Source organism: Phaenicophaeus curvirostris, chromosome 3, assembly GCF_032191515.1.
Source record: "Phaenicophaeus curvirostris isolate KB17595 chromosome 3, BPBGC_Pcur_1.0, whole genome shotgun sequence".
NCBI lineage: Eukaryota > Metazoa > Chordata > Aves > Cuculiformes > Cuculidae > Phaenicophaeus > Phaenicophaeus curvirostris.
In genome coordinates, this window is record NC_091394.1 from 79,601,657 (window position 1) to 79,618,466 (window position 16,810).

The 16,810-nt window shown below is 39.8% G+C and overlaps 1 protein-coding gene across 4 annotated transcripts in view; it reads left to right on the forward strand.

Annotated features, from left to right (window-relative positions):
- OXR1 (oxidation resistance 1) overlaps positions 1-16,810 on the forward strand; it is a 273,902-nt gene that overhangs the window by 115,647 nt on the left and 141,445 nt on the right. For 3 of the 4 annotated variants that reach the window (XM_069854518.1, XM_069854520.1, XM_069854521.1), the window contains exon 3: positions 10,776-10,941. The exons of the other annotated variant lie outside the window; for it this stretch is intronic. In XM_069854518.1, the coding sequence (XP_069710619.1) occupies positions 10,883-10,941 (59 nt within the window). In that variant the 5' untranslated portion in view covers positions 10,776-10,882. The remainder of the gene's footprint in view (positions 1-10,775; positions 10,942-16,810) is intronic. 4 annotated transcript variants of the gene reach the window in all.

A 16,810-nucleotide genomic window follows, 5' to 3' on the forward strand; every position in this document is an offset into this window, starting at 1 on the left:
GCAGTTGTGAAGGCACCAATAATTCTGGAGTGGCGAGATAAACTCTCATTATGAGAGACAGGCACCAACCTGAGAGGTGGCTGACGTCAGTGTCACGGCAAGTGGTTGCTGAGAAAGTCACTTAGAAAATAGATTGCTTTTGCCGAGGGTTCCTGGGATTACAGTGACTCCACAAAGAAATGATTTTTGAAAGGTGCTGTCATTTCTTAATGCAGGCCTTGCTTTGCTGAGTACTGGAATATGTTAAAAACAGCTTTTCCTTTTGGTATATGGTATCTGAAAGTACCCACAGTTTCTGAATGGAGTGTGCTTTCTGTTCTAAAACTGGTGACAGCGTCCTGGCTGATAAAGATGCTTCTAACTTTATGCCTTGATTTTAAAGCTCTCTAATTTTCTAATAAGCAGGCTATTGAGCAAAAATTCCAGCTGGCTTATAAACACATCTATGGTGAGGGGCTTGTGGGACTGGCCCAGCACTGAGCTAAACAGAAATAATGGGGATGTTTCTTTGGATCCACTCTTGGAAATCTGGGGAGAGGAATGGGAGGAACGAGAGGATATTGTCTTAATCATTGTCTCTTATATACTGTTGCTGTACAGTGATTGCCCAGTTTTAGGATTTCCCTGTATAATTGTTAATCTTTAAAATGGCAATGGAAAATCTGTCCTGTATAGACTTGGTTTTCTCTCTCCTGATTTTTCAGGTAGCCTAAATAAGGTGGTTATACACCAGAAACTAATGCATTCAGACATCATTAGTCTTTTATTTTTTTTGTGTCTATGTAAAACACCTCAATCTCCAGCAAGATTTAATCTATCCATTGGGTCCTGCTTTGTCTTCCATGCTGATGGCACCCCGTTTCTTTTTTTTTTTTTTTCCCGTTTCTCCAGCAGAACAAAGCAGATGCAGGTAAGGCTACTTTAACATGGACTATCAGGTCCAGCAGAACAAAGCAGATGCAGGTAAGGCTACTTTAACATGGACTATCAGGGGTGAAACCAGACGTAAAAGAGGAGCCCTGAACTTCAAAACAGACTAAATGGTTATCTGTGTCCTGCAGTTCATTGCTTCCTAAGAAAAGGAATAAGAAAGGGCCCCCTCCCTTAAGAAAGAGGAGAGGAGAGGAACTGAGGATGCAGAAGGCATGAGACTCCCAGAGTGATCCATTGGGGTGGAAAGAGGAGTCTGCTACAGTAAGAGGGAGAGAAGTTGAAATGAGAAGGAAGAGATGCCCAGCTCTGTAGGGCGCATCGTTCATGACAGAGCTTTGCCCTCCTGAGTGAAGGCTTCCTTTTTGGGGGTGATGGTTTCAAACTCCTGCCAGGATAAAGGCCTAAGAAACAAAAAGGAAATGATTTCTTATTGGAGTGTTGTGTGCAGCCAGTTTAAATGAATTTCATAGCCATTATTTATATTCCTGATTGAAATGCACAGAATACTACATCTGCAGTAATTCTCCTGACATTTCTGCTCTTGGAAGCTTTCCAAAATCTGATTGCTTATGTTAGTTCTCCATCCATCTTTTCTTCTTTAAAAAAAAAAAAGTATCTCCCACAGAGAAAAATCTATGTAGAAATAGGCTTAGCTCAGTTCCATGAATTTTCTTATCTAGTTTTTCTTATGTGCTACTGTAATCATGGAGGAAGTGGAGCAATATGAATGGAGAAGTATTACAGAGAAACAAGAAGATTAAGATGGGGGAGATCTTCGAAGTAGTGCCGTCCGCTTGATGGGTAGAGGAGGAATCAGAAGGTGGCTAAGCATGGGAAGCACGAGACTTGCTGTGCTTTTACTGTGTCAGCCAGATGAAAGGCACTGCTTAGTGTCTGCTGAGCTTAATTTCAGATCATGAGGAGTGAGTCATTTGTATGACTGTGAAGAAAAGGAGATAAGAGCTGTAGAGAGTTAATACGGTCTTTATTTGGAAAATTTTTTAGGCATTTAGTGAAAGTAAGAAGTGATTATCAACAGGGTTGTTGGGTTTTGCATTTCTACAGTGCTCTGACAAAGCTGGAAGCAGCACCTTGACTTTTTAGTTTTTTCATCCCTAGTGAGACACAATTTTATCAATGATTATTCTCTAAGCAGTGGTGAATGACTAATCTGTTCCTCAGTGTGAATGGTGAACTAAAGCACTGATAAATAAACGAGACTATCAACTGTAAGAAGGTAGCAATATGGATAAAGTGCTTCCTGTCAGTCTCCTGCAGGAAGCCTTATGTTGCAAATGTGAGAATGAGTCTCAAAGGACAGACAGTCCAGCTCCTTTAATGACTAGTAAACAAAATGAGAGAAGAAAAGTCTTTGGATCAACATGGATATCTAAAAATCTAGCCTCAAATATCTACCATCAGTAGAAGTTTAAAAACTTAACATTTGACTGATGATCTCATCCACAGTACAGTTGCAAACTTCATCTTAAAGCTTTGAAAATCTCTTTTATGTAAACCTGGAGAGCATTATTTGTGGAAGACGTCCTTCAGGCTTACGAGAGGTCACATGATGCATATTGAATGCATGTGTGCAAAAGTGTGTTTTGGCATAGAATTTATTTGTGTGATCTCATTCCCTGCAGCCATTTAAAAAGACACTGAATTTGCCTCCTAATGTCTTGAAGATCTCAATTATACATTTAATTGCTAACCAGAAGGCATCTTTGGCAGGAAGGTACAGTGAACACACAGCTATTTTAAAATGCAATGGCATTTTAGTTAAAAAGAAGGAACTAAAGAAAGAAAACCTATCATCAGATGGCAGTGGGAGCTATTTGGGAATTCTGCTTTTGGTTGGTTAGATCTTTCCCAGGTACTGTAACTGTCGAACTTGCAATAAGAAGTTCTCAAGCCTTTTTATCCCTTTTTTTCCTTTTTTTTAATCAATCTTTGCTAGAAGCTGTATTTTAAATAAATCTGTACTGACACTGTAGAAGACTTAGAAGATCAGTTACTGAGAAGGAAATTCACAGAAGTAGCAATTTGCTGCATTACAGTTTTCTCTTACGGCACTGCTGCAGTTTCCCAGTCATTAAAATTCTACTGCTGTTGTTTGAATGGTGGGGAATTCTGAAATGGCTGAACAATGTGCAGTGAACATTTCTTTATCCTGTGCTTGTAAAATATATCAATATATATACTAATATAATGCATTAATATGATACTGGGAGTAAACAATACTCTGGTGAAAGGAAGTTTACCAGATTACAGGTTCAGCTGGCAGCTAACCTGATCATACAAAGACTATCGGCAAATGAAACTGCTCTCTGTTTCCTGTTGGACAGTGTTGTGCACCGAGGGCAAATATGTGTTTCTCCAGCTTGCTGTGCTCAAGAGTCTCAGCCTTGATCTTATAACAGACCAGCTGACTGAAAAACTTGTAGTTTCCTGATGCTCATTTTCAAGAAATGGTTTTAACTCTTGGCGTTAACCCTCAGTGCAAAGTTTTCCTTCTGTGGGTATGGACAGCGGTTCCTTTTCTCTCCATGTGGCTCTCACCTTTTCTTTCACAACTACATCCAGAGGGAGTCCTATGCCTAAGCATGTGAACACCTTGATCTGGTGGGCTGTCTTCAGTAGCTTCTTAGTGGACTAGTAGCAACACCTCACAGTGTCTGGTATTTTCTCTTAAAGGGTGCTGGGAGAGATGCTATTTCCCAATTATAGAGCAGTTTGGTGATTCACTGGAGCCAGAGATCAATTTTGGATGTAAACAGTGTGTTAAACCTTAGCTATGTTACATAAAGGCAGATTGTTCTACTCCAAAAAAGGCACGTGGGCAGATTTTTGATACTCAAGTCCAGAAGTGCCTCCTTGAAAGTCCTTGAATACAAGATGGCTGATCTGAACAGATTCATCTCTGACTGACAGCTTCACAAGCTCCCTCTCCATTTTAGTTTTTTCTTTGTTTGCTGCTTTCTTGCCTTGTTGAAATTATTTGTGTTGTGAGAAACTAAAGCTTCATTAGACAACAGAAAATGTGCAACTGATGCAACTTCGATCCCCAGTACAAGAAAGACATGGACCTTCTAAAGTGCATCCAGAGGAGGGCCATGAGAATGATCAGAGGGCTGGAGCACCTCTCCTGTGAAGAAAAGACTAAGAAAGTTGGGGTTGTTCTGCTTGGAGAAGCGAAGGCTCCAGGGAGGCCTTATTGAAGCCTTTCAATCTATAAAGGGGGCTTATAAAAAAGATGGAGAGAGAATTTTTATCGGGGCCTGTAGTGACAGGACAAGGGGCAACTGTTTTGAACTGAAAGAAGGTAGATTTAGACTGGACACAAGGAAGAAATTTTTTTAAAATATGGGTGATGAAGCATTGAAGCATGTTGCCCCCAAAAAATGTGGATGCCCGTCCCTGAAAGTGTAGCATTGTTGGTTTTGGTCTTCCTTGCATCTGTAGACTTGGCTTAGCTTGCCTCCGATCACGGATAGCTTTATTTTTTTTTTTTTTTGATGGGACTGTTTTCCCTTAGAAAAGTGCAGACTGATCTAAGTAGGACTTTATTTCCAGGTTGAAAAATGTTTGATATCTTACAAGTATGCAGGCATTGTTTGGCTTTCTTATTTCAATTAAACTTCTTGTTATAAATAACTATTACCTTGCCTATTTACAATTTAGCATAAGCAGAATCAACATGATGTCATCAAAATGATTTGTCCTTTTATTTCATCATAGTGGCATCCTGAAAAAATCTGTGATTATTCTGTTCCTTCTCTGCTGTGCCTGTCCTTCCACTTCCCATTCTCTCTTTTTCTCTAATGTTTTATTGCTCATTCTTATTTAAAAATATACATATCTAAGGATATATTATGGGATGGAGATTTTGGTCCCTGAAATATTCTTTTTCTTTGCACATCTTGTATTTGATTTTCACATAGTGGGATTTAAAATGACATTGGCCCTATCAGCTTTTTACTAGGTTATATAACTCTTGTTTTCTCAGCACTCTCTAAAGATGAAATGCAGTAGCTATATCATGGGTGAAGAGTTCTCAAATATAAAATATTGTGTCTACCCTTTCTCCACTTCAATGTTACATGTCCAGTTTTTTTAATAGGAGCAGATGACCAGTTCCTACGATATTAACATTAAAAGCTTCATATCCTCACAATAAGTGCACTTTTATGAATTACTGAATTCCAAGCCAATTTTTTCCTTGCAGTATATACTACAGAATAAATGGAATGGAAGGTTAAGAAACTCTGTATTTTGTTCACATCAGTTATGAGTACTACAATGTTCTCTATATATGTCAGTTGGGCACCCAATTATCTCGGAAAAGCTCTGGAACAGGATCTGCAGGAGGTCACCGTAATGATCAATACCAAGACAGACACTGGACTGTTGCATGTAATTTATATTCCTTCTGCAGAGTAGGAACAAGCTTTCTGTCTGATTTGAGGTATCTCCAAATGAATCTTTCTGTTGCTTTAAAATATTTCTGTAAAAATACAAACCGGGCATTAATCTTAGAATCAAACTTAGTCAGTTCAGTCTGGATTTCATTTACCAAAAACATGCATTATTCTAAGGAAAAGCATTATTTTAGGCAAAATTCGGAAAACAAGATAATTTCCCCATCCAAAGCTTGACTTCTTCTGAGTTTTGACTTTGGTGGCAACTTTATTTTTTTAGCCTGAACCATTCTTAAAGTGGAAATCTAGACTGCAGGAAGGACTGAAGCTTTCAAGTACTGTGCTGAAGGAGGTAAGCATGGGTATTCATGATGCCAGGGTTTCAAGTGAGGACCCTGCCTGGCACACGAAGCTGGAGCAGAGCCCTTCAAACACCAGTGCAATAAGCAGAAGCACGAGGTGCCTGCTGGTCCTTTCCTGGCTGTGATCAGTGAATGCAGGTCCCAAACACTGCTTGAGTCAGCTTTGGATGGGCAAGACTGTGAGGAACTCTACTGCCTTTTCTCTTTTCTCTTCTTTTGATTTTGCTGTAAAGACTTACACAGGTTTTAGTAGGTGTTTTTTGCAGTCTCCAAATATATAAAAGCTAATCCCAAATTTACTGAGGGCAGATAAATGCAGAGGGTTATTGAAGTGTGTGGAGAGAATAAGATACAGTCTCTACTTTTTTTTCTGCTGATTTATATTCCTAAATTCTTCCTCTTCACACTTTTCATGTGTGAGTGAGAGGTTTTACCTTTCCAGTCAAAAGAGCCATTAACAAGACTTAGCCATAATATTTTGATTTCCTAAGTTACTTCTTATAGAAGATTAGCCAGGGGGAAAAACCACACATTGTGAGATTAGTTAAATACATCTTGAAATTCTGCCAATACTTCCTGAAAACAAAATGCGATTTACTGATTCTTATTTTGCATTTGGATGAAAAGCCTCTCATTTATATGGCAGGACTTCTAAAATCTTGACAATTCTATTGCATGCATCTAAATGCAGCTCCCATGTTTTAGCTTGTATGCTGTTTTCTTACAAATTCTGATCAGGTGATTTTTTTAACAGTTCTGCCTTGGAGTTGAGCTCTAGTTAGGACGCTAAATGCATAAATGTTTCCAAACTCACTTGCCTCATTTAACATGCTGTGGCCTCATTTGTCTTCTGGGCTCTGGTTTTGATCACTTCCAACTGTATTTAAATCTCTCCTTGGCTCCTCTTTCTCATACTGTCAGACACTAGCTCCTTGTCTCCTCAGCTTCCTCTGTTCAGCTGCCTGTCGAGGCTTCTGTCTGATCATGGGGATCTTAGTCTGACAATGCCAGACCAGCCTTGAGGTGCTCTTTATTCTGGACTAAGGGAGAAAAAAGCATCACTGTGCTTTGGATAGCCACAGTGTAGTGCTTTATGATTGAATTCTTCTTTAAATAATATAATTTACTATGATGCCTATAGATTTCCAGTGCCTTTTTATGGGTGTAGCTGCGGTGCTTATAGCAATTCTGCTCTCTAGGCTTATTGATTTAAAAATAATAATAAAAAAAACCCTGCAGGGCAGCTGTGTTCTACAATCTCTTGTTTCTGTGTTTCTCCAGCTCTATTTTGTGTCATTGTGAGTGAAAAAAATATTTAGGAAAAGATTGTTGCTTTGTCGCAGGCATAATTGTAGGTGGTGATTCAAGGGAAAGGTCATCGTTTTCTGCTGTTGAGAACATGTCTTTACTTCAGCATGAAACTGAATTATGTTTTTAGGTTGTCCTCTTGAATATCAGTATGTGCTGCCTGTAAGTCCCATCCGCAGAAGGAAAGAGGAATAAGCAGCAGTGAGGCTCCTCATAGCCTATCAGGGCATGAGTTGTATCCCAAGCAGCAAAGCCATTGCTGCCACCACAGAAGAATAGGTGGCTGCCCAGGAGTGCTGCAAGTCTTCCCCTGCCTTCCTGTTTTTTATTTCTCTCCCCCAGGGTCTCCCTTCCATCTGCAGCTGAAAGTTTAAGAAGGTACCCAATCTGTGGGTAAAATTTAGTGATCTCTTTCATAATGTTGCAACGTCAATGCAGTGTTCATGAGGACTGCTCTTCTTGGTATCTTTTCTTAAATTCTTGCTGGGAGCAAGTTCCTCCTTGTTTGATCCATCAAGGCTTTAGCAGTTACTGTCCTTAAAAGTCATGCAGCTCATCTGTAAATCACTGAGAAGGAGAGAATATAACCTGTGTAGGTTTTCCATTTGTTTTTACATAAGTAGGAGCTATTTCACAACCTATCTGTTCAGATGTGGGTTTCGTCTTTATATATAGATTCTCTTAGTACAACTTGTTATTAATCAGCTTATCAAGTGGCATTGCTTTTTTGGGATGACAAGATGTGAAAACATATATGCTCAAGATAGCATTTTCTCAAGAAGTGCAATTAACAGACTTCCCATTTTCTAATTGTGTCTGATGGGACCTTAACAAGACTCTGTATCTCTACTGTGTGACTGCAGCATTCGAGTAAATAGAGTATGAGCTGACATCCCAAGTCAGCCGTTTAGGTTGTCTTTGGAGCTCTGGAGGAAATGCCGGTAACTGCTTTGCCACGTTACTGACCCCAGGTGAAAAGAGAAATCTGGTTGGTGTTAGTCAGAGCTGAAGACTAGAGCAGGAGGGTGGCCTATCAGAAGGGTAAGAGGATAATTTTGTCTTGTTTAAGTACAAAATATTCCTAGATCTTTAAAGATGTTTATCTCCTGTCTGGTATAAGCTTGGCTGACCTGTTTTATGAATCGGAAATGCAAAAAGAACAAGACAAGCACTTTTTCCAAAGCTGTGTGGCTAGTGCCTAGTGAAACTTCCTGAAGAAAAAATAGCTTGAATGAAGATGTTTTCAGTGGAGGATGTATATATCAAATAATAGTAAAAAACCCCAACCAATACAGAGCTTATTTTATACAGTCTGTGCGTTTTCTGCATATCCCACTAAAATCCTAAAATGGCACTTACTTTTCAAAATCTTGAGTTATGCATGAGTTGAAAGGCAAAATCTCAATTCTCCTTTGGCTAAGATAATGAAAGATTCCTCTTTTTGCCAAGTTCCTAACTTGCCTTTGATAGTGCTTCTGCAGAATTTTATCTGATATTATTATATCCTGCAGAACCCTCTGAGAACCAGTTTATGTTCCTAGCAAAGATAAATGCTAGATGTTTTAGTCTCCTCAAGGAACATCTTCTGTCTCTCTCTTCACTGTAACGAGTCTGCCCTTTGAATTGGTGCTAATTGTTTCATTTTATGACAATTGCTTTTTGTCCTGTGAGGACTTATAGAAGAATATATTCTGTACAAATTGCAAATCTATATAATCTTTATTTCAAGGCTAAGCTGTATTGCAAAAGTATGAAGACACAGTATTTATATGAGTTGAATAATATAGTTGCCTAACATACGTACTGTTTGGCTTACAGTTTAAGTTGATAGCCTTTGTCTGGTCTTGTAATTGACCTGTATTTGATGAAGACAAGTGGGTTCTTCCAAAGACTACTTGCTATCAGATATTTTTTTTCAGTGCGAACATCTGTGTGATGTGCTGTGCCTGGTTCTTGGAAAAGTGAAACAGCAGTAATGGCTTTCACAGTGCAACCCCTCATGCCTGGAGGGAAGAGCGTAGCTTTGTCCACAAGGCACTACAAACCTCAGTGTGAGGATGAGTCTTGTGATTCTAGGAAGAGGAGCAGAGGATCCATTTGGGAAAGAGCATGAGACGAGCCTGTGATACTTGCATCTTCTGCTGCCCTGGACGGAACCCCCTTCTCACTACCATGGCCTGGTGCAGGACACAGATGTGTCCTAATGTTAAGGCTAAAGGTGGAGGCTCTCTTGCTTTGTTGCACCTCTGGTCCCAGCACCAGTATTTGTGGCTGCCAAGCAGCACAGTGTAACATAGAATCACAGGCTGGATGGGGCCTTGGGCAGCCTGATCTAGTGGGGGGTGTCCCTGCCCATGGGAGGGGGGTTGGAACTAGATGATCTTTAAGGTCCCTTCCAACCCAAACTATTCGATGATTCTCTCTGAGAAAAAAGCCCCTTTTGCTTTCAAATTTGACTATGTAAATGGATGCGTGTTATGATTGCATATACTGTAGCCATCTCAGGAACATTAAGTGCCCAGGGATATTGCAGCTGATTTGTAAACAACTCAGCATACAGTCAAGCCTAGGGCTGGAATCAGAAATGTAAATGCAATTGCCTGAATTAATGGCTATGGAAAAACCAGTTTTGTTGAGGTATAAATTTCTTGCAGTTAGCACAGGAAATAATTGATATTACGACCAAGTTAATTATATGGAAAAATGCAACAAGTTTGTATGGCTTCACTGTAGGTGAGGTATTCCATATGTCTCTGGGTATGTCATGCAGCTCCCAGACCACTGGCTATACCTGTCCTTGAAAAATCTGAATTCTGTTTTTGGGAGGGAAAAAATGGTAATATAGGATGTGGTCCTGCATTATACAGGATGTGTGAAAATATCACAGTAATTTCCAGGGGAATAGGATCTGGGTGCTGGTTGCATAGCCTATAATAGAGATTTCAGAAATAGCTCCTTCTAATCAGATGAAGTACAAACTTTCCGTAGTGATACAACCTTAAAATAGTTTGAACAATTTGAATCCATCCTTATAAATAAAGTTGCATTAGATATAATGCTACAGCATTAACGAGACAAATAAAAATGAAGCAGAAATTATCATCACTTTAAAATCATTATGCAAAATTTTCCTATGCTGAACATGACAGAGCTGGAAATTTCAAGACCCATGCAAATTGTGCTAAAGTGGATTTGCATAAAGCATTGGAAGAGCTTTTGTGAAAATGGAACTAGTGGGAGTTATTTAAGTAACAGTATAGCAGCTATTAACAAAATAGCAAGATTCAAAATAGTAATTTACTTTGCACATCTATTCTAAAACATATCCAAAATCAAGATAACTGTCAGCAAATAGTACAGCATTGCAACCCACCCTCTCAAAATCCCAAGAGAAAAGATCAAGAAATTCTCATCCCTAACAAAACACACACCCTAGTTTTAGAGCATGTTACTTCCACCATATAAACCAGCTGTAAAATATCATACAGCCATGGTGAAGCCATATGATCTTGAGCTCTTAATCCCTACAAAAGCTTAGGCAGGAAAAAAGAATGAATTGTATATGCTGTGTTTCATTACGTATTTAACATGATTGCTGCCATCTTCCTCTCTATCATCATCATCATCATCATCACCTCCCTCCCGACTCCTGCCATACCTCATCTTCCTGCGAATTTACATTTCCAGGCCCATCTGTGGTGTGCAGAGCATTTTGACTTCTTTGCCCGCAGACTCACTAACGCTTCTCTCTCAGGCAGTGACAATGCCTTGTCACACTTGAAACACAAGTGGATTCTGGATTCTCCTGCTTGCAGTTCATGGATGTAACCTGGCAGCAACCAATCTAAATGTCTTCTGTAAATGGTCCTCCAAGGGTTTACCTGTAGCAGTGCTGTCATGCTCCCAGGAATAATCACAAGGTTTGTGTTAATTTTCATAAGTCTTTATTCTGTGGTGTGCCCTTGAAACATGAAATGCCAGCATTGCCTATAGATCTTCTTCAAAGGGCATTGGTTGCTTGTTCCGCACATCATAAAATCAATTTTTCAATCATTTAGATACTCTTCAACTTTTCCCCTGTAGCCTAGTGGAAACTTCTGGTCTGGCATTGTTTTTTCTTACAGAAGAGGGGTGGTGGCAATTTTCCTGCATGTGCCGGGACCGCTTCATTAAGGGTGACTGGGAATGCAGAGAGGATGATTCTTTAATGGTTAACAACCGCTATGTCTGTAATTTGCACAGTAATTTTTGGTAGTGTGTATAAAGGGACAAAAAAAAAAAAGACTGTTTTGTGTGCTTGCTCTATGTGCTCGAATAATAATTTGCTGGGAGTATAGACCAAACTGTGATGTTGAAATGCCGCTATATTTTTTGCATGTAGCTCTTGTGCCCGCGCTGTTTTCTTCCTTGAAGCTGGGCTGAACATTGCATTATTGAAACACACCTGCTGCTTTGAATTGCTTTTTGGGCTATGGAGGTGTGAATTCATTCTTACTCCTTTTATAAGGTCACCTCTGTGAAGGTGGTCTTGTTCTTGTTTTCTGCCATCAAGTGATTGCATAAGCTGCTTGCATTATCAGAAAAATCTGCCACATGATCAACACGCAAATTAACAGTCTGAAGGGCTTTTCTGAGGAGTTTTTGTTTGTTTACTGACAGGCATCAATTTTAGTGGTGCTCTATTTCCTAACTGCTTTGTAGTGGTTGGCTTTGTTTCTCTCTCCAATTCATAATGATAAATTTATATTTGAATTACAACTCTGTTGCACTCAGTTATATGTAGTGCTTACATAGTAGTGGATACCTAGGGATAACATGAGAGACGGATCATAGACTGAGTGGCTCTTTCCCTGTAAAACCCCTCCACGCTCCAGCAATCTTTGGCTGTAGGACTTTGTTTGCTGAAATACCTGCATGCTTCACAGCCTCTAGCGAGTGTTTTCTGCCCAAGTTGTGTCATTCTTCCTGTACCAAGTGATACTCCTAGCCTGCACAATTTATTTCTGTCATGCAATCATATACCATTCAAAGAAGTACTTCTTTGTGTTTGTTTCAAACTTGCTGCTTGCCTTTGTTTGGTGCTTCTTAAATCTCCCACAACAGAACCCCATTTGCCGTTCCCCTTTCCCAGGCCTGATAGCTGTAGAGGTCCCTGCGCTGGTCTCCCACCAACAGTTCCTTCCTGCATCTGTTTTGCCTCACCTTGTGAAGCACCAACTCATCATCATCATGGTTGGTTTTTGTCTGTACCAGTTTAATCCCGCTATCTTCTTTTTGGGAGGGGATGGCCAGAGCTGTGGGTGGTATTTAAGACCATTACAGCAAAGACTTTCCAGCAGCCATCCTTGGCATCACTTCATGCTGCAAGTGTGCGGTAAATGGAGCCTTAAGGCAGGCCACAAGCTTTTTACCTGGTATCACCAAATCGCCACACCATCCAAAAAATGCCAGCCATATGCAAATACAGATTTGTGTGGAGGCTGGAGGGGGCAGTGTGTACACGGGAATAAAGTCCCTGTTTTGGAAACTCGTCCATGCAGACACTCAAGTGTTAGGCTTTCTGTGTTTGAGTTGTCAGACTTTGCAGTGCTGTGTTGTAAACAGTACTAGTTTGCTTTTTTTCCCCAGAATCAGATAAATCCTGGTTGTCAAAATCAGTTTAAATCACTTTTTTTGCTACAAAGGAATCAAATTCATAACCAACTCTTCTGTGTGTTCAAAAATACTAAATGCATCTTTGAAGAATAAGAATAAGCATCACTCTTCAAATGAATGATTTTTCTTCTGTTACTAACTGTGTAGTAAAGTCTCTGAGATAGTCGCAAAGGGTGCAGGGAAGTTTTTTGTATTCAGTACATAACAGTGAGCTAGGTGTTCCTTCAAATCTTTGTTACAGTAAGGGATTTTTACTTAGACATTCACGAAGACCAAATTGTATAGATTCCCAGCCCCTGGGATGCTTCATATGCCTGTTTTTTTCCATCATAAATGGTTTAAATGCTTTTCTCCCCTTTTCTTTCAGACTGGACTGTCAGCCAGTCTGTTGGTTTAGGTCTTATCAAAATCTGTATAGAGAATAATGTCTTCATTTTTTTCCCCCATGCTGCTACGGAAAAAACAGTTTGAGATTATATCATGAAGAAGTGCATGCATTGTATTGTATTAGCAATGGAATAGTGTTGTGACCATGAATGTCAGGGATGAAGTCCTAATGCTCTTAAAATCTATTGCGGACTCTCCAGGGAATTCACTAGCCCCAGGATTTCAGAGCTTCGTATAGACTGCCTGTAGCACTTGGTGGTCAATGCCCAAACATCTAATCACCTGACCACATTTTCTTTTTGAGGGAAATGGAAAGAATCTGTTCAAAGTGACCTGTTCCTGGGAGGTGCTGCTGGGGAGCGCAGGGTGCCAGCTGGTCAGGAGGAGGTAATAGCTGGGGCCATCTGTTAGGCTGTTTCTAAGATGCAACAGAAAACTTTGCAGTTGTCTGCAGAGGATGGAAACAGAAATAAAGCACAAGTTAAAAAGCTGGCCAGTGTATGTCAAGTCACACAGTTTGGAGATGCACATTCCTCCTGGGTTAGCTAAATGAGCAAATCTTCTTTCAGTTACTGGCAGATTGCTGAGAGGCAGATTTGGGCTTTGTGCCTCTGTCTGGTAGGTTAGAGGCACCAAGGAGTGACTGCGTAGGTGGTCTCAGACGTCTGGAGTTTCTGGGGTGTGTGACATCTGTTCCAGGAAAATGCAGTGAGATATAAATGAAGCAAATGGGATTCTAATGGGTTATTAACAATAGTACAATTGAGTTACACAAATAAGTGTGTGAAATGTTTTTTTGGACAGGATTCTAAAACAGAGGTGCTGCTCCTCAATGTTCCAAACAAACACAGCATGTCTCAGTCCAGTTACCAGCTGAGTAACCTCTCCTCTTGTGTAGTTGAACTTGGACCCAGGATGGGTTGCCTCAATTAATTGTCAATAATTGGGCCTTCACAGTCATTCCATGTTCGCCTCTCCTCTGAATTTACTGCCATTGCTGTGAAGATGCCTGTCTGTCTTAACACCCAAGTGGAAACACAGTCATATTTCACAGAGACCATCAGTAGCCAGAAGACAACAACAGTGACCAGCGTGGGGTTTCAAACCTCTCAAAGGATGCAGGTGTACCTTTTTTTTCTCTCTGCTAGAACTCGTATAATTTAAGGAAAGCTACAGAAGAACTTTGTTTGCCCCTTCTACTTCATATCTCAGTCAAGTTAGGACTTCGACCTTGCTGTCGGATATGCATTTCCGAGCCTGACTAGTGCAGTGCTGACTTTGAAATCCTTGCTGGCGTGCTGGCTGCTGGCTGTCTGCAGCAGAGTCATTTTGGGTCACACCAGGCATTATTGAATGACCTGTGTTGCCCGTTATTGAAAAGTTAGTTGAAGACTACTAGAGAACACATAGAGTAAAAGATAAAAAAGCTTTGCCACAGTATTTCTTATATCTTTTATTTAATTTTCTACAGGCAGACAGACCAAAACAAAGGAAAAACTGGGCATGTGATCCTGAGGCATTTCACACTCAGGTTCCTATCTGTGAGAAAATAAATCTTGTTTCAGCCTGACTGTGCAGCTTTAATATAAAAACCCAAAACCAAACACAACACAAAACTAGCAATAAAGCAGGGCACTGGAAAAGGGTCAGGCTTACAAAGAATTCCTTCCTTTGGCTTTTAAACATACATAGAACTTAGATTTTCTTTACAAGACATGATGGTCTAGTGAAGATGCACTTCCAGAGCTGCAGTGTTTTCTCAAACTATTTGCCAGCCATGAAAGTGTCAATATATAGTTCAGGTGAGCTGAAGGAAAATCCATCTCAATAAGTTACTTGGTTTTGTCAAGTCATTCCTATAAAGTTGTGTCCTTAGCTGACCCTGTTATCACAGTGTTTAGATTAAATCAGACTCTGCATCTTTCTGCCTTTTCTGGCAGTAAAACCACTGTCAACATGATCTCTCAAGAACAGTTTGACAGTATTATGTGCACTGGCTCATCTTTCATGCTCCTATTCTTTAATTTTAGTACTCCAGTATCTATGACCTATCTGGAAGTCTTAAATGTAAATTATTCTGGATTGCAAGAATGTTTTGGACATCAATTTTCTATAGGCGTTTCAACCAAGTCTTTTATTAATCATAAGTCACCTGAAAAAGGCCATGTGACATTTTTACTGCTTAGATGACAGGTATTGTCCCTTTACTCCTATATGATTCTAGAAGAATAGACACAGTATATTTGTAACAAATCTGATATTCCCTGCTGTGCAGCAAGCTGTTTTATTAGCTACCTCCACAGTGTAATTCATGGCTTTATTAACTGGGTGGTCCTTCAGACAGAAGATTTTGTTTGTAACATAGTTGAGAATATAAATCATAACAGTATTTTTCAATTTGTATGATTCATTTCAACTCACCTACTGTCTGTCTTCCTCTGAGGCAAAGCATAGAAATGTATAAGGCAGGACACATGTACACAGTGATCTTAAGGCCTCACTTGCCTTAGTTTGAGGTTATGGAAGGACTATGCATGTTGTTGCTTTGTTGCTCACAACTGTTTTGCACAACACAGTATCGAGACATTGTAGTCAGAGTGGAAGCTTTGGTCTGAGGTAGAACATTACTTCTTGACAACTAGTGATTTTCTTCCCAAAAGCTATCATATAAATCTTCAAAAATTTCAAGTAGTGAAGAGTTATAGAGAATTTGTATATCACTTGAAATATGGCGTATTCAGCAAGACAGCAGAATTTAACATCGTAATGGAACACCATGTCATTGCTAATGAGTTGATGAAATTGTCCAGCCTTCGTTCTAGGTGAATACATTTGACCAGCTGTAGGCGTAAAGCTAGAATGGCTGGAAATGAGGTCTCAGTTTCTGGAGCATCGTTTCAAACAACCTTCTTTGCCTTACTCAGAGGATGTTCTACTTAGTCTTATCTTGATTTTTATATTTATCGGTGCCCATAGAAGTATTCAGTTAGTTCATCCCACGCTGTTCAGGGTGGTGACCTCAGCGACTCTGTTTATGGGACCATCAGCCGAGATCCTCAATGTAAAAATAGTTTTATCACAGTGACAAGTAGTTCTTACTATGTCTGTAGAGTTGTTTGAACAGCAGGATCTAATGTAAGCAGCTAGTATATATGGAGTAATAGTTGTTCATTGTTTCTTATAATGCTACTCCTACAAGTCATTAAAATAAGCTACTGTATGCTAAAATGAACACAATGCATAGTTAAACCAGAACCTGTCAAAGCAGGATGGCACCTATATCAAAAGTTTAGATGAGTTCAGGAGTAATTAAGGAGAAACAAAGAAAAATCACTCCAAGAGCTAATAAAAGTGCATCATCTGATTCAGGAAACCTGTAAACTGGAGTTTGCTGGAGGCTGGAAGGATATCTTGGGGAAGGCAGCACTGTGCCCCTGTCTCTACTCTTTTAATTGATGGAGTTGCTAGAGACAAGACATTTGTCTAGATAAACTTCTGCTTCAGCCCAGTACAGTCTTTCTCGTACGTAGGAAAGATAAAGACCACTTTCATCCTGAATTTTTGTGCAGAGGCATTGGAGCTGAGGAGCATTGATTTGAAGAGGAGACATCCCGGGCCAGTCTAGGGAAAGGTTATAGTGGAAGGAGTCTTTCTCACTGGGCTTCATAAAGAAGCTCATTTCTAACTGCTAACTTTCTAACTGCTATTCCTTTCCGTGGACTAACAATATCATATATAAGTATAGTA